The following is a 24531-nucleotide window of genomic DNA, read 5'->3' on the forward strand; positions in this document are numbered from 1 at the left end:
AGACAGACAACATTCACACACGAGGGCCAATTTAGTGTTGCCAATCAACCTATCCCCAGGTGCATGTCTTTGGAGGTGGGAGGGAGCCCACACAGTCACGGGGAGGACATGCAAACTCCACACATAAAGATCCCGAGCCCGGGATTGAAGTCACGACTACTCAGGACCTTCGTATTGTGAGGCAGACGCACTAACCCCTCTGCCACCGTGCTGCCCCCATGTCAATCAATCAAAGTTTATTTACATAGCCCTTAATCACAAGTGTCTCAAAGGGCTGCACCGGTTTATTTTACTAAATGTATTAATTATTTCTATTTTGACACATGAAATGCATGTACTGCATGCAATTGCATAGATTTTAAACTTTAATAGTATCTAATAATGCAACAAATCATTTGTTAGCTTTTTTCAAACATTGTTATTGTTGAAAAATACTCAAATATCTGCTTGACTGTTGATATAAAAGCAAGTTATGCATACAATTGTTTGCTAAAAAAAAAATATAATGCATAGGCAATTGTGTAATAATATAGATTATTATTCATACATATTCAATTTTATAAGCAACCCTACAATGGCAGCCATAAAACAAAGGACATTAAAATACATTAAAAGAACAGAGCTGATTTAACCAGCCACTTCTACACACAGCCACAAAAGTAAAACAACTAAAAACAAACAAACGAAAAAAACATACACTGTGGTGGCCTCTGCGGTGTTCCACGCCATCGTCTGCTGGGGTGGGAGGAGCATGGCCAGAGACAGGAGCAGACCCAACAAAGCAACCATCTCTTGGTTGCTTTGACCGAGGTGTTTGATACATGCTCATTCAGCCAAGACACTGTGAAGCTTGTCTGTCCCGGCGCTCAGCGCCAGCTCCGGAGCCCTGTCTCTTCATCCGCATCTCCTCCAGTCTCTCCAAATGGACTGTGGTGTGGCAGAGACCCAGCAGCTGGTCTCCATGGCCAAAAGGCTCCCGGGAGGGAAGATCCAGAAGTACACAAAAAAGTCACGAAAGTGCCACCCTTTGTCACACAGTCCCAAAGGGTCCTGAACCAAAAGCCCAAAAACCCCACATGAAAACAAGGGGTGGAACAGGGGTTAGTGCATGTGCCTCACAATACGAAGGTCCTGAGCAGTCCTGGGTTCAATCCCGGGCTCGGGATCTTTCTGTGTGTTGTTTGCATGTTCTCCCCGTGACTGCGTGGGTTCCCTCCGGGTACTCCGGTTTCCTCCCACCTCCAAAGACATGCACCTGGGGATAGGTTGATTGGCAACACTAACTTGGCCCTAGTGTGTGAATGTGAGTGTGAATGTTGTCTGTCTATCTGTGTTGGCCCTGCGATGAGGTGGCGACTTGTCCAGGGTGTACCCCGCCTTCCGCCCGAATGCAGCTGAGATAGGCTCCAGCACCCCCCGCGACCCCAAAAGGGACAAGCGGTAGAAAATGGATGGATGGATATTGATTTAACTGAAATGTTGTCAATTGAGGGTTTTTGTTTATTTTCACATCTGATTTTTTTTATAGTATATTTAAATAACTTGTAAAATATTAATAATATATTATTTCTTAATGTCTATACATGTACCTAAACTGTATTTGTATTGTTGATTGTGTCCTTTTATGCACAAACTTAGATTTACAAAACTAAATGTACTGAATATCACAGAACTCACTAGGCTGCAGTCAGCCCATAACGCTTAACGTGTTACACTATTGATAATAAAAAACAAAATAGTCGGTTCTAAACAGGCAATGATGCTAAGAAACTAACTTCCGTTTTTCCTTGTATATGGCGTTGTTTTGTTTTCTCCTGGTGTATGTCGTGTTGTGTGACGTCATTTATTTCCTATTTTGAATGTTCTTTGTATTTTTTTTAAATAATGTTGTTGTTCATATTATTAGCGAAAGTACATCATATTTGTGAGAGCAGGAATAAAGAGTTTCTATCATTACATTTATGAAAATAATAAACTTGGCTTTTATTTTGTTAGACAACAAGCGGATGCTATTTACCGTATTGACGCGTGCTTGTTGGTGATGAACTGGAGCACACAGGACGTTAAGGAGGTTGTAGAAGACAAGAAGGTGACGCGAAAAACAAACCGTGGACATTAACTCATTTGTCTTCTTCTTAAAAACGTGTCTTGGTTCCGGAATTGAACAACGTTTGGACTCCTGCGCACATTTTGAGCGGATTCGCCTCTTCGTTGTTTTTGAAGGGAGGGACTGCCCTCATCCCATCAAGGTATGGACATTCATTTCAATTCATCATTTTCTAATGTTTACATCATTTGTAGCAGCATTTGTTATTAAAGATGATGTACAACAACATGACTGGGTTCATACCATGACTCACATATTTCCATAAGTAATACTAGTAATAATAATCATAATATTAATAAAATGGAGGTGTAGTCATTACTACCTTCATGCACTGTTCATTATTGCTTATATAAGTATAGAGACATGTGTATACTATGGATTATAGTTATAGTAGGGAAATGTTTACTTAAAATTGCTACATAATTATTCAAATATACTGCAGGATATTGTGGTCATCACTCCAGAAATATTTATGTTCTTGCTAGCAATCAGTCCAATTAAAATATATAGATTATATATTATATGGTAGAGACATGTTTTGTATATTATTGCTTATAAACACTATATATATATTTATATAATATTTGTTAGACACATATGTCAGTCATCCCAGTCAAGATAGTTTTTATTCATTATTTCCTGTGTATTTTTTGCATGACGTAAGACTGCTGCGATTAATCTATTAATTTATATTCAACATTATATTATATTCTGTTGCTTCAATTAATCGTTTAATGACTTTAATTAATAAAACGTTATAAAATCCCGAAACTTTGAATGTGCGAACATACTGTAGTTTCCGCACTGCCACTACAATAGAGTGTACATGAGAGCGGTGATGTGTGGGTGAACAATATTGAAAATGGAAAAATATATACTTTTTTTTTCATTATTTAATGTACACATGTTAGAGGTGTCATTTCAATGTTAATGATGTGCATTTATTAGGAAAAAATAATAAAGGTTATGGAAAGTAGAAATATTGTTGTTTATTTACAGTATTTTCCCCAAAATTCACATTGAGACTGTAAAGTGTGTTTTATTCGATTACTCGATTAATCAAACTAAGTGATCGATAGATTACCCGATGAATAAAATAAATGATAGCTGCCGCCAAAGTGTGGTGCAGACCAACTTTGTGTAAGACAATTTCACTCAGTTATTATGTAATTAGTTGTTTTACACGCAACAATGTTAATATTATAGTTATTTTAATTTTTGGAAAAGTTAAGCAAAATGGTATAAATCATTGATTGTGTATATTTTCAATTACAATTACAAGTTGTTGTATAATTGTAACACTATATAATCTTACTGTGGCAGCAGTTGTGTTTGTCTGTTTTTGATTTTTTTTTTTTAAACATGAAAATGTTGCCATTCATAAAATGTCAAACGCTCAATGTTATTGATTTGCAATTATCCATAGGATCATTTTCTTATGATAATGCTATGTTTTCAACACCACCTTTCAGAGGATATTTGATTCACACTACAGTTTCTTCCCTTTTAAATACTTCCAACATACAGTAACTATTTGTACCAGCTACACATAATAATGATAATAATAATTGATGGGATTTATATAGAGCCTCTCTAGACACTCAAAGCACTTTCTAGTGAGAGCGTTATTCATTGAGTCCACAGTCGCACATAAGTGGAGGTACTGTAAACTAAATTTGCAGACATACTTCAGCTGCCTTGGGGTAGAGTAGACTGACAGAAGTGAAAGACAGAAGTATGCATGTTATATAATCCTTCTGAATGTACTGCAATTGTTCTTGACGATTTGAAATGGCGTGGATGTAAGGGTTGCATTTTATGGACAATATAACTGATATAAAATTGGCTGACGATGGAGTTTTTAATACTCTCATCATATTGTGATGATGCATTTTAATGACGCTACAAACAAAGGTGTGAGGTACCATTATCACTGGAGGAGGGTGACTACTGTAGCTAAACATGCTACACTACACACCATAGGGCAGTGGTTCTTAACCTGGGTTCGATCGAACCCTAGGGGTTCGGTGAGTCGGCCTCAGGGGTTCGGCGGACCCTCCACCGCGGATGTCGAGACACACCTGACTCATTGTGTTAATAAAAACTTCTCCATATCGGCGTATTATGGATACGGCAACAGCAGAAGTCACACTGATTTGCAGGTGTGTAAATTGTTGTGAGTTCATGCACTGTGTTGTTTTTGTTCTTTGAACAAGGTGATGTTCGTGCATGGTTCATTTTGTGCACCGGTAAAAAAAAACATAACTTTGTCTTGAATTTGAAAAAAAAAAAGATGTATATTTTTTACTGAAGAAGGGTTCGGTGAATGCGAATATTAAACTGGTGGGGTTCGGTACCTCCAACAAGGTTAAGAACCACTGCCATAGGGGGATACAATGAGCCATGCTAACTGCTAAATTAGAGCTCTTGAATGTAAACAGGGATAGGCGGATTGATACAAATATCGACAGTAATGATACCAAGTATAGTATCAGTATACGGTTGATACTACAGCGATAAGATTGATAATTTTTATTCTCACAAAAATGTTTATTTGGTTGTTTTTTTACTATTGTTTACTGCACACTAAAAAAATGCTGGGTTGTTTTGATAACCCATTTTATGAGTTGCGAGTGTTGGGTTAAATTTTAGAGTTAATTTTATGAAGAGCAACCCATTTTTTGGGTTATAAGGATATTATTTTAACAACATTTCTGGGATTTCAAAACTATGAAACATTTTTGGGTTGTTTTTCAATGAGTAACGCATTTTTGGGTAAAAGGCTTTTTTTATTAAAAAGGTACTTTTTTCTTGAAGGGAATTTTATTAAGGATTAATCTCATTAACATTATTTACAATCACACATCTTATGTACATGAAAATATTTGAGCATGCTGTATAGAACTACTACTGTCATGATCCGCTGCCCAGATCATGTTTGTTTAGATTTTGACTCCCTCAGTTCCTGTTTTGAGCACCCCTAGGTTTGTGTTTTAGTTGCCATGACTGCAGATTGTTTTCACCTACCTCTGATTAGTGTTCGGGACGCTCACCTGCTCCTGGGCACTAATCAGAGTGCTACTTATTCCCTGCTTTTCGTTACACTCAGTTTTACTTTCTCATTTGCTTCCACGCAACAGTTACGACGGCTACTAATTTGATTCCTGAGCTAAGCATCGCCTTTTTGTTTGCCTGTTTACATGCTAAGCTTTTCTTGTTCGCTATTCCGTTAGCTTCCCGTGCTATCGGCACACTGGTGCTCTTTTGTTTGTATTGCATGATTTATGGACAATAAATCATTTCCTTACCTGCACCTTGCCTCCAGAGTCCCGTCTGCATCCTGTAAAATGCGACCTCGACTATGACCATACACGGCAATTCTTGTAAAAAAAAATGTCCCTCATAACTTGATATTGAGTATATTTTAATGGAATAAAAATAATTTTGATCAGTAGTTGGGAAGGAGTAGGACAAACCAAAAGTAAAATGTATCATTTTTAACCAACTATTGGGTCAAGGAGCGCTAAATTGCGCAACCTAATAGTTGGGTCTGGAATAACCCAACATTGTAGTGAGCATAACTCAGCTTTTGTGTGAAATAATTTTGTTTCGATTTTATTATTATTTTCAAACTAAGGAAATAAGTTCCACATGAATAATTAATAAAATCAAACATGCCCTGATTGATTCTGGTCTTGTTTAATTTTCTCCATACGTACTGTATCGGTTTTTCTTTTCAACTAATCTGTGTTTTTTTTATTGTTTGCTACAAAGGGGACACATCTTGTCAGGTTTGAGCTTTCATGAGGAGGACTGACAAGATGGAGAGTTTGCTACCATTATTGGTCCTCAGCTGGATTTCTCTCAAGGCTCAAGGCAAGTTTCAGTCTTTCCCCCCCAGTTTGATAATCTATTTGCTGCTATAGGGGGGAATCAGGGTGGTGGGGTGTGGCAGTTTAAGTATGATGTCATTGTATATTTTGTCTTATTGGCTCACATTGGTGAGCCATTGGTTCACATTTGAACAATACCCAGTAGCTGGGTATCGATATCGCTCCTCAAATGTACCAATTTCATTACTTTTGTGTGTGTATAGTAAATAGTAATTGTTTTTTATCATAAAATCAAACATTTTTTCGGGATATTTAAAAATGAGCTAATTATGATAACTGTTGTTGAGTTGTTATATCTTGTTTAATTATGACATTTCTGAGTACCATTTGCAGGTATGACACTAAGGGCCATATGTACTAAAGGTTTGCGTTAGGGCTGGGCAATATGGCCGAAAACTATCATGTTATACGGTTTTTTTATTGATCGATAATTATTGATACATTTTATGACTTATTTAAGCCTGCCAATAAGTACAGTAAAACATTTTTCAACTTACCAAGGATGCTATTTATCAGTAGAGAGAGTGTCTGGTAGGCAGGTAGGATGACCACGGCTAAGGTAATAAAATAATTAAAGTAGATTTGAAGGTAGTTGCAGATTTGAGACACTAGATCAGGGGTGTCAAACTCATTTTAGCTCAGGGGCCGCATGGAGGAAAATCTGTGCACACGCGGGCCGGACTATTAAAATAATGGCATTATAACTAAAAAACAAAGACAACTTCAGATTGTTTTCTTTGTCTTACTTTGGCCAAAAATAGAACAAACACATTCTGAAAATATTACAATTAAAATATAGAAAAAAATACAGGCAGCGGTAAAATTTAGATCCATGAAGGAAAAAAAAAGTGAATGAATGTTTATAACTGAATAAATGTACATATGCATAAAAATGTGTTTTCTTTTGTATTTTCTTTTGTATTATTTTTTTTAATGAATCAAGTAACATTTATGACAACCTTTTTCCAAAACACAATATATATAGAATGTGAGATATAACAGGATAATGCATACATTAATCATTTGTTTTCAAAACGGTTACAAAAAGTGGGACCCCATTTTTATAACTTGATGGGGTCCCTGGGACCCCTTTTTGAAAATTCCTAGCGCCAACACTGATGGAGTATTGGTGCGTGCAAAACAGCAGCAGGCGGCTGTGGCCTGCGGGCCGGTTCTAATACTAATCAAATATCATCCCGGGAGCCTTAGGTCATTCAGATCTGGCCCGCGGGCCTTGACTTGGACACCCCTGCACTAGATGGCAGTAGTGTATAAGCTATTGAATGCTGCACAGACTACTTTGGGAAGCTAAAGACAAGTTTCTGTTATTGTGTTGATATATCAAGATATTAAAGTTTCTCTTCTCACTACCTGCAGAGAATCCACAGTGAGACAGAAAGACAGCACAACCACACTAGTGTGATGAGAGTAGCGTATGTGGGTTTGTGCTTCTTTAAGAACGGTAGTGTGTTGGGTGAGTGATGTCAGTGAGTGAGTGGAAGAGTGAGGAGGGCAAGCGGTAGCGTGCAGCAGCAGTAGAGTGGGCAATTTGTCTGGTTGTGCCCTGCAGAAATAAACCATGAATCGACGTCCTCGTCATTTCGTCCCGAAAGCGGAGCTTAGCAGACCCATTGTCGGGTACAGTGAAGGGTGTTACCCTCGACGAAAATATCGGCCCTGGAGAGAACGTCTCCCCTGCGCTCCTCGACTACGGTCTGGGAGCCGTATAGCAGGAAATGTGTAACACTCTGTAGTTGATACTGTTACATGATTGCCATTTAGCATGTCACTCCTATTGCTCTGTTACACTTCCTGTTTCCTGTTTGCTCGGTTTACCAAAGCATGAGTGACCTCATGAAACAAATTTTGCTTCTGGTTTCTTCCGACCAAAAAATATAAATACAGGTATATATTGAATATTTTTACGAATGCATTTTATATTGATATCGATTGTGTGTCTATCGCGATATATATTGATATCGTTTTATCGGCCCAGCGTGTAGTAAAACATGTGCAAACTTGATACCGGATATGACGTCACTCGCAACCCAGGTACCGAAACATGGCACCGTTGGATTTTATGCGAATTGTTGCATGGTAGGTCCAGCGGGATTCGGTCAGTGTCAAAGTACCAGATTTGTTACCCGTTCCTATACAGTAAATGATAAATAAATGGGTTATACTTGTATAGCGCTTTTCTACCTTCAAGGTACTCAAAGCGCTTTGACAGTATTTCCACATTTACCCATTCACACACACATTCACACACTGATGGCGGGAGCTGCCATGCAAGGCACTAACCAGCAGCCATCAGGAGCAAGGGTGAAGTGTCTTGCCCAAGGACACAACGGACGTGACTAGGATGGTAGAAGGTGGGGATTGAACCCCAGTAACCAGCAACACTCCGATTGCTGGCACAGCCACTCTACCAACTTCGCCACGCTGTCCCCGCCGTACTGCATAACAGCGATGGATCAACTTTTTTTGACGAAAATCTCCGATAAAAGTGACTTTGGACTTCCTCTCTACCGTCTTTGTTTCTGCTTAGCGTATATTCCATCTTACTAAAGCAGTTTGAGTAACAATCTACATTTGATGTTTTCAATGCACTTAACGTTAATTCAAACACGGACTTGAAGCGTCTCCTCCCTCCAAGCAGCAATGCGCGCTCAGCGTTCGTTCCAACGATGTCGTCTCACGCCGATTGAAGGTAAAGTTGTCTTGTCTTGTCCGGAGAAAGACTTATATAATATAACCTTTATTTAACCAGATAAGAAAACCCATTGCGATCAAGATCTCTTTCACAAGGGTGACCTGGCCAAGAGGTCAACAGCACATGTCACAGAGCAGTTTCAAAAATAATACATTAAGACATACATTTTAAAATACATAAGAGAACCGTAAAACAACAGAGATTTACATCTTGCCATGGCTTTGGATCAGAGATATCCATAAGGTCTTCCTTTCTTTGTGCAGTTCTGCAAGCTATTTTAGAACCTGTGGCTCAACAGTAATTGGACGCCATTGCACGTTTCCCCAGACTACGGAACAGGCCGAGGGTCAAAAATGTTAATCGCGTATTAAAAAACGATAGCCGTTAAAGGAACTTATAGTTAACGCGTTAACTTTGACAGATATATATATATATATATATATATATATATATATATATATATATATATATATATATATATATATATATATATATATATATATATATATATATATATATATATATATATATATATATATATATATTTATATATATATCACCTTTACTTGGTCATTTGAAAAGTAGCTCACCTGCTGAAAAAGTGTGGGCACCCCCTGGTCTACATCAATTCAAGTACGTTTTAAAGCAGCGCACTTGAACAGATGTGAACACACACAGAGAGAGACAGACAGGCACCAATGAGGAGGTATCATAAGATTAATCATACAAAATAATAAATAGGCAACATTTTAAGAATGAATGAATTATAGAATTCTTCGCATTGACTCTACTAGAGTTCTTTAACTGCCAAGAGTTAATCCATAGTCAATATACCAGTGTGCAGCTTTTTAAACATCACAAAATGCTTTTCTTTTTGAGGAAGTTTGATTTTGTAACCGCTGAAAGAGCAGCACAGTTACAATATAAATAAATATTTATGAAATAATTAATCATCTTTGTTGTTTGTATGCACATGCCCAAAATAACTTAAGCTACATTTAGAAGTCAATAGAAAAATTAGAGCGAATAAATATGTGTACTAGTCGACTAATCGTTAAGATCATCGTTGACTAATCGACTATCAAAATAATCGCTAGTTGCAGCCCTATTACGTATAAGCCGTAAGAGGGTGAGATGTTCTGTGTAAAATACATTGGAAAGTTGTCTATGAATGTTCTCCTTCATTCAAGTCATTGTCATCTCAGGGCATTCAGTCGATCGCAGCTGGACTGTTTGGTTTGTCTTAGAAGATGTTTTGCATCTCATCCGAGTAGGCTTCATCAGTTCATGCTCATAGACTTAGATTGGTGTCAGATCTAGTCTAGCGGCTGGTACCAAAACCCCAAATGTTTGTACTCGAAAAACCAGCAGGGTGTGCCTGGGCAAGGATAGTTTTGCCCTATCGTAGTGAGAAAAACCACTGATTTGATGCAATCGAGCAATCCTACTGTCAAAGCCAACGACAGTCGTTGATGTGTAATTTTCTCTCGTTAGCATTGAGGTATTGTGTGGCAGAAGGATCGCTGTGGATCGACTACTACCAGTCCAAAATAGTCTGAATCCCCCGCATAAGCATTCCATTGAGTTTTAAACAAAGGCAGGCAAAAATGGCATACTGGTCACCTTGTTTCTAACTTTCTAACTCCTGTTATTGGTTGGAGGTTAAATTGCAGAGTCTTTTAAGAATGGTAAAAAGGACAATGTTGTATGTGGGAAACAGGTGGTGTCGCAGACCACCTCCTCTGTTCTTCTGAGTTTTTCAGATAGACCTGATACATATGGAATGATAATATTTTTGTGTTCCAGTGGGTGGTGTGAGTCACAAAGTTGGTATTGATCGGTAAGTCTGGGTTTTTGGTAAAACCCGGTATGGAGGCCCCTGTTTTCTCCAGTGTGGACATCACAGTCCAAAGAAGGCAACTTACTGTCTTTGACAGTCTCACGTGTGAACTTGATGTTTTTGTACACTGGGTTAATGTGCTCGGTGAAAGCTTGCACTTCTTGGTTACTGATTTTCACCCATGTGTCGTCCACATATCTGTACCATATTTGGTGCTGTTCCCTTAAGAGCTCAGAGCTCTCTTTTCCATGTCCTCTATGTAAAGGTTTGCTACCATTGGGTGATCCCATGATGGTTGTGCCATGGTACATGCCATTGTCGGTAAAACGTTCCCATGAATTGAAAGTATTTAGTGTTAAGGCAACATTCCAGCATAAGGAAAATATGTTCTGGGTTTAGTGTGGACTTATCCTGCATGGTGTGATCCCCTAGTAGAAGTTGCCTCACTGTCTTGAAAAACCATCCCTGAACAGAGAGGAGGTGGTCTGCGACACCACCTGTCTCTCACATACAACACTGTCCTTTCAACCATTCCTAAAAGATTTTGCAATTTAGCCTCCAACAAATAACAGGAGTTAGAAACATTCTGGTCACAGTCCAGTTGTGATCGACAGAATGCCCTGAGATTGGAAAGTTGGCGCCCTCCAGGCATCTTCGTAAATGTTGCAAACAGCCCTTTTAAGTCTCCTATTTGTCAATTTACACAGTTTTGGTTTTGGCAGGGATATATTTTCTGTCATTTCAAGTGCATCCATCTCTGTCCTGTTAAAGACTCGCAGCACTCCCATGCTGCTAGATGGGGCCGTCTGAGCACTGCAGTGCAGCTGAGCTTAGCAGAAAGGAGCACTGGTTATTGCTACTAACTTACTCTCTACTTACAACTATTTTTGAATTTATATGTACAGTGTATATGTTCCACTTGTCCAGGGTGTACCCCGCCTTCCGCCCGAGTGAAGCTGGGATTATTATTATTATTTGAAACTCGATTTTGCATGTCACTATAAAGTTATATAAGCCTTGCTTGTTCAATATTCAATGCAAAAGTTGTTTGGGTCCCTATTAAAAGATTAAGTTGTTCAACCTTGGCCCGCCGCTTTGTTCAGTTTTAAATTTTGGCCCACTCTTTATTTGAGTTTGACACCCCTGCCCTACACCAGGGATGTCAAACATGCGGCCCGTGGGCCGGATCAGGCCCTCGAACAGGTTCAATCCGGCCCGTGAGATGAGTCAGTGTAAAATTGAGCTGCATTTTAAAATTAAATAAACTGTTTTTCTAAATGTGTCCACTGGATGTCGCAATAGCAATTCTGTTAGGCAAGCAAATTGTTTATATTGGGGCGAGCAAGTATACCAAGCAAGAGGTACACAGTAGCGGGGCTGGGACTCCTCCCCCCTGATCCAACGTAAAACACACAGGAGTAAAATAAACAATTGGTAACCCCACTTAAAATGCTGCATGAGACACATTGATATGGTTCTGTGAAAATTAGTTTCTTCTGTGAAAATTCAAAGAAAGTGAACAGTGGAAAGACAAATGAGGTAGTTGATACATAGAGGAGTTTTTATTTATGCTTTCTTATGTTTTTTGTTCAATCCTACATGGGCTGTGACTTAAAGTTGAATTGCTTTGTAGATACACTGAGATTAAGTCTAAATTCATTGTGTTCTTCATGGAGTTTTTGAAACTGTACCATTTTTTTCCGCAGATTTTTCAACTAACTTGAATTGTTTTGTCAAGAGGATCATATGTGATATGTCCTTTTTTCAGAATGTGCTTGTTCTATTTTAGGCCAAAGTAAAACCAAGAAAACAATCTGAAGTTGCCGTAGTTGTATTTTAAAGTTATTATGCCATGATTTTACCAGTCCGGCCCACGTAGGAATAGATGGTTCTCCATGCGGCCCCTGAGCTAAAATGAGTTTGACACCCCTGCCCTACACAATCTCATACATTCAGCACCATGGATAGAGAAAACAGTATTGTCCTTTTATGAGCACTTTTTCCTCGTTTCCTTTGCAGAGAAGGCTGAGATTATGGCCCTAAAATCCAAATCTTGAAGGATGCTGTGGACATTAGTGTTAGGTTCCTCACTCTGTCTTGCTGCATGCTTGATTGGAGTCTATTTTACCACCAAGCCCAGTATAGAGAAAGCCCGCTATCCGCTTGCATCGGTCACTGGCACAGTCAGGTACAGCACAAGCACATAGTTATGTCTGTGTTGGGAAATACTGTATGAAGTTTTCTTTATCTTAAAAACTCAAATAACTCCACTACAGATGTGCTGTTCAACATTCCTTCCTGTACAAATTATCTTCTACAAAATCCTCCCCCAAGTCGCTGCTATATTTCCCCTGCAGGTTTATATGCTGCTGAGCAGATCTTGGGGGGAATCGAATCCAATCCATATAAAAACCTAAAGTACTCACACCCTGGAAACGTTGGAAAATGACAATCCACATGTTGCACATTATTCCAGTTTATTAGTTTTTTTGCACAGTACCCTAGCCTCTTTTCTAGTGCTCTTATTCTGGTGCTCATTATCAGCCGTGTTTAATAATGACTGCTGGATGCAGGATGGATGGTTGTTTTGTTTATGTTGCCATCTATCATGGATCAGAGCTGACTGGGATTATTCTCAGACTGCTGAACAGTATTCTGGGCACTTTTTGTGTGGTGTGACTTGTCAGCGTTTCTGAGAGGGAGTGCGTTTCTTTCAGGTGGGGATGTGTGTGTGTCGGGCCATGACAGTGGACCAGTGTTTGAAGAGCAGCCAAACAGTGTCATTTATCCAGAAGGTCTGAGTGAAGGGAAGCTGGTTCTCAACTGTCAGGCCAGGGCCAGTCCAGCTGCCTCCTACAGGTAAGTAACACAATCCATTAAAGTTAATCTCATCACTTCCTGAGTTCCCACAGGAAGAGTACAGTATACTTACTTGACTGACTTCTTCCTGTAATAATTGTAACTGCACCTAAAGATAAATAGTTCAGAGAAGAGTTTCATGAAATTGAGGGACAAGCATTAGAAGATGGATGAATGGATCTGTCTGTCTATCATCCTTTTTCTTTATGGTTTGTCCTCATGAGAAATGGGGCATTTTACCCTATACAATTACCATAACATGTTTTTAAATGCATGTTTTTTATTATACAATTACTTAAATATGCATGTTTTATCTTTTAATTACCATAACGTAAGGTATGTTTATATTATAGTTTCCATAAAGTGCATGGTTTTATTATACAAATACTATAACATGTTTTTTTAATTATACAATTACTATAACATGCATGTTTTTATTACAATATACAATTACTAGCTGTGTGAATCTTTGTGCACCTAACAGTTTGATCCGATACATGGGGTGACGATTCAATTTATAATCAATTCTCGATTCAAACCGATTTTTGCAATGTATTATTTCAATCAATCAATCAAAGTTTATTTATATCGCCCTTAATCATAAGTGTCTCAAAGGGCTGCACAAGCCACAACGACATCCTCGGCTCAGATCCGACATCAGGGCAAGAAAAAATTCAACCCAATGGGATACAATGAGAAACCTTGGAGGAGACCACAGATGTGAGAAACCCCCCCCCTGGCCGAACGGTGCAATAGATGTTGAGTGGATCTAGTTAATAGTGTGAGAGTCCAGTCCTTAGTAGGGCCAGCAGGGAATCATCTTGAGTGGAGACAAGTCAGCAGCGCAGAGAGACGTCCCCAACTGATGCACAGATGAGTGGTCCACCCGGGTCCCGACTTTGAACAGCAAGCGTCTCATCTGTGGTCACCTGATAACCTCGCCACGCAGGAGAGGGGCGCAGAGCAGAAAAGAGACGGCAGATCAACTGGTCTAAAAGGGGGGTCTATTTAAAGGCTAGAGTCTACAAATTAGTTTTAAGATGGGACTTAAATGCTTCTACTGAGGTAGCATCTCTAACTGTTACCGGGAGGGCACTCCAGAGTACTGGAGCTCGAAGAGAAAACGCTCTATAGCCCGCAGACTTTTTTTGGGCTCTGGGAATCACTAATAAGCCGGAGTTCTTAGAACACAGATTTCTTGCCGTGACATATGGTACAATAGATAAAAAATCGTGCCAGGACCAAGTCCTGGAGTATTTAATAACCACCATAGACACAATTAAAGCGTCTTCCCCCCATATGGGGCTATATTTTATTTTTATATTGTACCATATGTCCCGACAAGAAATCTGCGTTCTAAGAACTCCGGCTTATTAGTGATTCCCAGAGCCAAAAAAAAGTCTGCGGGCTATAGAGCGTTTTCTATTCGGGCTCCAGTACTCTGGAATGCCCTCCCGGTAACAGTTAGAGATGCTACCTCAGTAGAAGCATTTAAGTCCCATCTTAAAACTCATTTGTATAATCTAGCCTTTAAATAGACCCCCCCTTTTTTAGACCAGTTGATCTGCCGTTTCTTTTCTTCTCTCCTCTTCTCCCCTGTCCCTTGCGAGGGGGAGTTGCATAGGTCCGGTGGCCATGGATGAAGTGCTGGCTGTCCAGAGCCGGGACCCCGGGTGGACCACTAGCCTGTGCATCGGTTGGGGACATCTCTGCGCTGCTGACCCGTCTCCGCTCGGGATGGTTTCCTGTTGGCCCCGCTGTGGACTGGACTCCCGCTGATGTGTTGGATCCACTGTGGACTGGACTTTCACAATGTTATGTCAGACCCACTCGACATCCGTTGCTTTCGGTCTCCCCTAGAGGGGGGGGGGTTACCCACATATGCGGTCCTCTCCAAGGTTTCTCATAGTCATTCACCGACGTCCCACTGGGGTGAGTTTTTCCTTGCCCGTATGTGGGCTCTGTACCGAGGATGTCGTTGTGGCTTGTACAGCCCTTTGAGACACTTGTGATTTAGGGCTATATAAATAAACATTGATTGATTGATTGATTTTTGTGGGGATTTCAATAAATTGCCCACAAAAATGCTGACCTCCTCCCACCCCGATATTCGGCAGATAGTTAAACGTCATACACGTGGGCAAGCCACCCTAGATCTGATTTTTACAAACATGGCTAACTTCTACAGCCCCCCAACCACCCTTGCCCCCCTAGGTGCAAGCGACCACAAGTGCTTGGTGCTGAGCCCAGTGAATACAACAGGGCAGAAACAACAGGTGAAGAGGAGGAGGGCTCGATTAGTGACCACAGAAAGAAAAGAGGCTCTGTCAACATGCATTGCTATGACTGACTGGTCTGCTGTTTATGAGGCTGTGGACGTCACTGCCAAAGCAGCAAGTTTTAACAACTATATCCAGACAGCAATGGACATATGCATGCCTGTGCGACTGAAAAAAATTACAAATGCGGACAAACCATGGATGACAGAGAAAATAAAACAGGCTATAAAGAAAAGACAAAAAGCCCACAATAAATGGGGTAAAGTGGGAAAATGGAGAGAAATCAGAAACTCCGTCCAAAGACTTATATGCAAGGCAAAAACTAGATATTATAAAAATGAAATGCAAAACCTAAAGAAAAAGAACCCCAAAGAGTGGTGGGACTATATAAATAAAGGACTAGGACGCGCTAAATCATCAACTGATGGAATAATCAAAATACAAGAAGTTGAAGAGGACAAAACTGCAGAAGCCCTGAACAACTTCTTTGCGGAGTCGTGGACTAAAGCAATGCCCTATTGTGTCTATCCCCTACCAAGAGCTACACCAAGTGACATCTGTAGCATAGGTGAGATGAAGCTAGCCCTCACTCGGCTGGACCCCCAGAAAGCAAGTGGGCCGGATGGCATTCCCACCTGGCTGCTGAAAGAACATGCAGAGGACCTGGCACCGGTCATCACACATCTGGCCAACTGCTCTTTCCAACAGGGGTGTGTCCCCGATGTATGGAAGGAGTCAAATGTCTGCCCCATACCCAAAGGCCAAGACCCTGGCTCAATCTCAAACTGGCGTCCTATCTCACTAACTTTTTGTGTGGGGAAAACAATAGAACGTTTTGTGTTGAAAAAGCTTATGCCAACAGTGCTTGACGTATGTAAAAATCAATATGCATATCTGCCTAAGCACAGTACTACAACGGCTCTAGTCAGGGCAATGCACACCTGGCTTACCGAAACCGATTCCAAACCAACGATGGTGAGAGTACTGTTGGCAGATATGTCGAGAGCTTTTGATGTAATTGACCATGGGATCCTGATGCAAAACATACTGGACCTAGGACTGTGCCCATATCTGACAGCCTGGCTACATAGTTACATCTCAGGAAGGAGACAGAGAGTGGTGGCAAATGGAGCTCACAGCCCCTGGATTGAAGTTACATCTGGGGTGCCACAAGGGGGTGTTGTCTCCCCATATGTCTTCCTCCTTTACATGGCCACCCGGGATGCTGTTTTTGAGGACACCCTTGATGTCGGATATGCAGACGACATTGGGCTATCGAGAGCGATCCCCATATCCAACATCATGTCAGACACAACGATGTGCCAGGAGGCACAAAGGCTGGATGAATGGGCAGCAAATAAGAAAATGATACTCAACGGGAAAAAGTCGGTAGAACTCCGGATATGTTTGAGAGTGAAGGACTAGAGTGCAGTGCAGGACGTATCTTTTTTCGCTCTGACCGTAACTTAGGTACAAGCTGGCTCATTGGATTCCACACTCTCTCCTTTTCCTATTGTGGATCACAGATTTGTATTTTAAACCACCTCGGATTCTATATCCTCTTGAAAATGAGAGTCGAGAACGCGAAATGGACATTCACAGTGACTTTTATCTCCACGACAATACATCGGCGAAACACTTTATCTACGGAGCTAACGTGATAGCATCGGGCTTAACTGCATATAGAAACAAAATAAATAAGCCCCTGACTGGAAGGATAGACAGAAAATCAACAATACTATTAAAACATGGACCTGTAAATACACGGTTAATGCTTTCCAGCCTGGCGAAGCTTAACAATGCTGTTGCTAACGACGCCATTGAAGCTAACTTAGCAACGGGACCTCACAGAGCTATGCTAAAAACATTAGCGCTCCACCTACGCCAGCCAGCCCTCATCTGCTCATCAACACCCGTGCTCACCTGCGTTCCAGCGATAGACGGTGCGACGAAGGACTTCACCCGATCACCGATGCGGTCGGCGGCTAGCGTCGGATAGCGCGTCTGCTATCCACCTCGAAGTCCTCCTGTTTGTGTTGCTTCAGCCAGCCGCTAATACACCGATCCCACCTACGACTTTCTTCTTTGCAGTCTTCATTGTTCATTAAACAAATTGCAAAAGATTCACCAACACAGATGTCCAGAATACTGTGGAATTTTGAGATGAAAACAGAGCTTTTTGTATTGGATACAATGTGTCCGAATACTTCAGTTTCAACGATTGACGTCACGCGCATACGTCATCATACATAGACGTTTTCAACCGGAAGTTTAGCGGGAAATTTAAAATTGCACTTTATAAGTTAACCCGATCGTATTGGCATGTGTTGCAATGTTAAAATTTCATCATTGATATATAAACTATCAGACTGCGTGGTCAGTAGTAGTGGGTTTCAATAGGCCTTTAAGTGCACAGTCTTTGATATAATAGTTATAATGAAACTTTTTTAAGACAGATTAAAGGTTAGTAAAGCTTATTCTGGTTACATGGAGATAGCCTTAAAAAGCCTTTTTTTAAATTTGTTATTATAAGAAAAATAAATAAATAAATTATGAATCGATTTAGAATCGGGATGAATAAGGCTCGTAATTTGGATGTGAATCGATAACATGCATGATTTTATTGTACAATTACCATAACATGCAATGTTTTATTCATACAATTACTATAACATGTGTGTTTCAATCATACAATCACTATTACATGCATGTTTTAATTTACAATTACACCATAACATGCATGTTTTTATTGTACAATTAACAAGCCTATTTTTTTGCACAATTAACATAACGTGCACGTTTTTGTGTATGGTTTGCATATCATTGACAGTATAAATGTCAGTGAGTGTGTGCATATACTGTACTGTATATCTACTGTGATTGACTGCTGACCAGTACAGGATGTACACCTTGTCTGTACAAAAACATGACAGGCAGTAGAAAACAGATGATTCGATGGCATGTTTTTACCCATAGAACAAAAAACATGACTGAGGCAGATGTACTAACCACTAATCCACTCATCTGGACTTATAATAATTTTTTCAGTACTACTAGTAATATTGTAGTTTCATATTACAGTGTTTTTGCTACATATAAATACTGTATGTTATGTTTGAAATACAGGTGGTTGGTGAATGGTACCGAGGTCCCGTTGGGTTTAGACCTCCGTTACACTCTGGTTGCTGGCAACCTGGTGATCAGCAGGCCAGAATGGAGTCGAGACACAGGTTCTTATCAGTGTCTAGCCATCAACCGCTGCGGAACCATCATCAGCAGAGCAGCCATCCTTAAATTTGGCTGTAAGTAAAATAAGAACATGTTCTGCTCTGTTGCTTCATATGATCTAAGTCAGGGATTCTTAACCTTTTTGACCTCAGGGCCCAACTTTTCCAGTACAGATCGGCCCGGGTGGGACACACTCAAACTGAATTAGTAATCTTACTCTTGATTTTATCATATTCAATAATTTTATGTAACCTAAATACAGGTTACAACCTTGTCAAATGATATGAAACCATGTTTTAATCACAAAGACTATGACCGTATTTTCCGGAATATAAGTCGCATTTAAAAAAAAAAATTTTCTCAAAACTCGACAGTGCGCCCTAAACCGGTGAGCCTCATGTAAGCCATAAGTTTGGTTGAGCTTACCCACCTCAAAGCTATTTTATTTGGTATATGGTGTGATGATAAGTGTGACCAGTAGATGACAGTCAAACATAAGAGATAAAGAGATCAAGTAAACAACACCAACATTTTATATGTTCCATTGAAAATATAGAACATTGCACACGGCGCTCAAAAATCTATCAAAATGTTTTAGTACGACTTTGGTAAGCTATGAAGCCACACCGCTTGATGTGCTTCAACATACGAGTATTATTATGGTGTGTGTATAAGGTAAGACATTATCTGGCGTTTTGTTTTGCAATAATTTGCAAAACCACCTTATGGTACCTGCTGGTCTGTATTTGGGATCTGCATAAATCCTGAAAAATTGCGCGTGTCCGCCTTTGTAGTCCGTGTCGACACCGTAGTCAATAAGCTTCTTCTTTTTCTCTATCTTCTTGTTATGGGACATTCATCCTCCGCTTTTGCCATTTCTAATATAAAGTAGTGTAAAGTTCTTACTTATGTCTGTCAGTAAACTCGCCATGAAAACGCTAAAACATAGCGGTGTAGTGAGTTTACATTATTCACTCAAGGAACTTTAGTTATTAAAGAGTTTCTGACGTTTTTTCACGGGACACATTTCCGGTGTTTCCGGATGAGGAGATGCTGCTCCGTTATTGATTTAAAGTAAAGTCTGAATGTCATTAAAACAGTTAGCTCCATCTTTTGACACTTCTTCCACTCCCGTCCTTGCACGCTACACCGCTACAACAAAGATGACGGGGAGAAGACGCTGCCGAAGGTGAGCCACGTAAATAAGACCGCCCACAAAACGGCGCATCCTGAAGCGACTTTCAGAAAGCGGCTTGAAGATGATCTGTAAAACATAATCTATGCAACATTTTGACCAAAGAACCACCATTACATGTTATGTAGACCACAAGAAAATCATAATAATATGACTCCTCTAAAAAAAATAGACCATTCATCGGCAGTACGCCTTATAATCCGGTGTGCCCTATGGTCCGGAAAATACGGTATTTTTTTAACACATCATTCTTACGTTTAGGTCAGGCTGATTTGAAAAATAAGAACTAACCAAATATTCTGCATAAGATGGGACTCATAAATAACTGATTAAAAATAAATGTGTATCCAATTATGTAGTGTTAAAATAATAACTCCCATCTATTTAGTCATATTTTTCGCAATTAAGAAACTTCCCTATGACTTTAGTTCAGACTTCTTCGGTTTGCTTGATATTGTCATCGCTGCCACAAGTGGTGGAAAAGTGTATTACAAGTGAGAACCGCTGCGGCCCATATGAACCCCAGCTGAGAAACAGATATCTTTGGTGGCCCTCTAGGGGGCGCTTGCAGCCCAACAATGAAACGCTGATCTAAGTCACAGTCAGGCGGATTGATCAACTTGCATCAATGTTTAATCATTGTCATCTTGTTGCTGGTTACTGGGGTTCAATTCCCACCTTCTACCTTCCTAGTCACGTCCGTTGTGTCCTTGGGCAAGACACTTCACCCTTTGCCTCTGATGGCTGCTGGTTAGCGCCTTGCATGGCAGCTCCCGCCATCAGTGTGTGAATGTGTGTGTGAATGGGTAAATGTGGAAATACTGTCAAAGCGCTTTGAGTACCTTGAAGGTAGAAAAGCGCTATACAAGTATAACCCATTTATCATTTATAATCTTTCTTTACCTTAGACCTTCATGACTTCCCCCCAGACAGCAGGAGTCCTCAAACAGCTTATGAAGGCCAGGGCACCTTCCTAGCATGCCAGCCGCCTCCGCATTACCCAGGTATCCCATTACACTGTTGTCCATCCTTTGCATACTCCCTTTTTGTGTGTAGAGATTTTCTTTTGATCCAACCATGTCTCTTTATAGCTCTGTCCTACCGCTGGTTCCTCAATGAGTTCCCCAACTTTATCAAGAAAGATGACGGTCGCTGGTTTGTATCCCAGGTAACAGGGAACCTGTATCTGGCCAAAGCAGAGCCTAACGACACTGGAAGCTACTTCTGTTTCACGACCATCAACATGGACATCAGCACCAAGAGCACCTTCAGCAAAGCCAACCAGCTGAATGTGCTTCCTGATGGTAAGACACGAGCTCGTAGGGTTGATATTTTGATAATAAGTCGATACCAACACGCAAAAAATACATCGAAACTAGAGATGTCCAATAATGGCTTTTTTGCCGATATCCGATATTCCGGTATTGTCCAACTCTTAATTACCGATACCGATATCAACCGATACCGATATATACAGTTGTGGAATTAACACATTATTATGCCTAATTTTGTTGTGATGCGCCGCTGGATGCATTAAACAATGTAACAAGGTTTTCCAAAATAAGAGAACAACTTCAACTCAAGTTATGGAAAAAAATGCCAACATGGCACTGCCATATTTATTATTGAAGTCACAAAGTGCATTATTTTTTTTAACAAGCCTCAAAACAGCAGCTTGGAATTTGGGACATGCTCTCCTTGACTGAGCATTAGGAGGTTGAGGTGGGCGGGGTTGGGTGGGCGGTGAGAGTTGAGGAGGGGTAGGGGGTAAGGGGGGTGGGGGGGTATATTGTAGCGTCCCGGAAGAGTTAGTGCTGCAAGGTGTTCTGGGTATTTGTTCTGTTGTGTTACGGTGCGGATGTTCTCCCGAAATGTGTTTGTCATTCTTGTTTGGTGCAGGTTCACAGTGTGGCGCATATTTGTAACAGTGTTAAAGTTGTTTATACCACCACCCTCAGTGTGACCTGTATGGCTGTTGACCATCTATGCCTTGCATTCACTTGTGAGTGTGTGAAAAGCCGTAGATATTATGTGACTGGGCTGGCACGCAAAGGCAGCGCCTTCAAAGTTTATTGGCGCTCTGTACTTCTCCCCACGTCCGTGTACACAGCGGCGTTTTAAAAAGTCATGAATTTCACTTTTTGAAACCGATACCGATAATTTTAAAACCGATACCGATAATTTCCGATATTACATTTTAAAGCATTTATCGGCCGATAATATCGGCATTCCGATATTATCGGACATCCCTAATCAAAACCTTATTTTTTTAGTATCGTTGGTACCGAATACTACACAACACTTTTTCCTCGGCGAGCTGCGCCTGCGGTCTTAAAAAAAGATATCCAGTGTTTCTGTATATATTTATTTAGTTGTGAAAGCCTGTAATGAACGCAAAATTTGGCGCTTTCGGTTCACCCTTTATCATAAACAAATAATGGAAGTGTGTCAGTGTAGCATAACCATAGGTGTGGTGCAATTCTGCTTCCCAACACACCTCAAACGCGCCTGGTTTGTCTACATTAAGCCAGATAACTCCTTAAACGAATAATTATTTAGCCTAAGCCCCGTGTCAGCCACACTAAACCATCGTTTAAGGTGCCCCTCCTTGGATAATTTTGCGCCGTGTATTTCTTGAATCTCCGGCTCTTAGTTTTGTATGGACTCATCGATCGTTTACAAACTGAGTTCTGAGAGGAAGTGACGCCAAAAAGACCGCGCCCCACACAGGAATTGACGTCAGAAAGACCGTGCCACAGCCAGCTTCATAACAGACGCTTGTGGAAATCACACATGAATACCTTAAGAGAAGGAAACGCGCGATTGCAGCTATTTGGGATACAACACATCTCAGCATAGCAATGTTGAGCGACGGTTTTGGATAAAGCCTGGAAGAACGGCAGCCTGGTGGGATATGTTTGTCAACGATTGTGTTGTGAACTTTGAGAACTTTCGAATGTCCAGGTCAGCTGTGATTCTACTCAGCTACTATGTCAAGCGATTACTCAACGTCTAGTTTTGTACTCATAACTATTGTGAAGCCATGAAATGGTTGCAGCTGTCAAGTACGACCGCCAATTTCAGCCTACAAGCACAGTGTCCTGACCAGATATCTAGATCCCTAGATTGATTGTTGTAAAATGTTCTTTATCACATTGTCTACTTACACACGTCCTGATTCATGTATGATGGCTCAGGTGTGATTCACTACAATAGGGCTACTCTAACAGCTGCTGATGGTGATGCAAGCAAGGTTTACTGTTAAGAGAAATGTGGCAATAGTTTACATTGAAACACAGGGTAAGGATACACTTCCAGGCCAGAGGTAACTATGACGCGCGCATTTTTTTCCGCGCATGCGTACTAAGTCGCGTTGCGCCGGCGGACAAAGGGGGCAGGGGGTCTTAAACGGTGGCATCGTGTGTGTGTGGACAAGGATAAGGCTAGTTAGGATATAGCCTGGATAACCTGAGTGTAGAAGGGGCCAAAGACGTAGCAAAAAATATATTTGATGCACTTTAGCCACTTTGTTGCTATATTTAGCGAGTAGAGGAACATATTAAAAGTGAAAGAGAGGTGTATCGTGCATCATGCATTTAATTCCTAATCAAATACAAGCGATCACGAAAGTAATTGCCACGCGAGAGAGGAGAGATCCGCTACCACAAGCCCAGGGATTGTGCAGAAAACCTGCAGAAGCGTGCAACCCTATCTTTATCACTTTCATAAATGCTACAGTAGAAAACACAACTTAGAGACACTCTTCTGTCGCTTAGCAACACTTTGAACACCACTGCTTTACTTATTTCTCCAGGAAGTCAAAGTGTGACCTGGGGGTCATTTGCCGATTGCACCTCTTTTTTATGGTACATTGTAGGGATAAAATAAACAACACCAATACTGAAAGAATAATAGTTACAATATTGTTTGTTTTTTATACTTGAAAGCTGCGTGCCACCGCTGTTCTTTTTAGAACATAAAATAGTTGAATATTGTTGTTATTGATGAGCATATTTATAAGCGAAGTATTGTTTGTTTTGATATACGGGGAGTCTATAAAACAGTGGTGTTCTTTTTTGAATACATATCATAGTGTGCATTATTAGAAATATTCGTGAGGCAACATATTTTGCAGAATTTTACACCACGCTGTATATAATTACTGAAAGCCAATCATATCATGTAAAACTTTTTGTTTTCAGTCAATCAAAGGAAGTCTGCTCCAAACATCAAAGTTCGCTTTCCTGCAGAGACCTACGTGCTAGCAGGACACACCGCCCAGCTGGAGTGCTTTGCCTATGGGAAGTAAGTGTCTTTTAAACCCTTGTCCTCCATCTTTTATCAACTAAGGTTGTCTACAAAAGAATGTCACAGAATACAAAAGATACAAAACCCCAAAACCAGTGAAGTTGGCACG

The 24531-nt window shown here is 40.4% G+C and overlaps 1 protein-coding gene across 2 annotated transcripts in view; it reads left to right on the forward strand.

Moving 5' to 3' along the window:
- The first annotated feature begins 2047 nt into the window (after positions 1-2047).
- cntn2 (contactin 2) overlaps positions 2048-24531 on the forward strand; it is a 72020-nt gene continuing 49536 nt past the window's right edge. For both annotated transcript variants that reach the window (XM_062037613.1, XM_062037614.1), the window contains exons 1-7: positions 2048-2249; positions 5882-5983; positions 13271-13412; positions 18818-18993; positions 21023-21118; positions 21206-21418; positions 24317-24419. In XM_062037613.1, the coding sequence (XP_061893597.1) occupies positions 5911-5983; positions 13271-13412; positions 18818-18993; positions 21023-21118; positions 21206-21418; positions 24317-24419 (803 nt within the window). In that variant the 5' untranslated portion in view covers positions 2048-2249; positions 5882-5910. The remainder of the gene's footprint in view (positions 2250-5881; positions 5984-13270; positions 13413-18817; positions 18994-21022; positions 21119-21205; positions 21419-24316; positions 24420-24531) is intronic.

This window comes from Entelurus aequoreus, linkage group LG26 (genome assembly GCF_033978785.1).
Source record: "Entelurus aequoreus isolate RoL-2023_Sb linkage group LG26, RoL_Eaeq_v1.1, whole genome shotgun sequence".
Taxonomy (NCBI): domain Eukaryota; kingdom Metazoa; phylum Chordata; class Actinopteri; order Syngnathiformes; family Syngnathidae; genus Entelurus; species Entelurus aequoreus.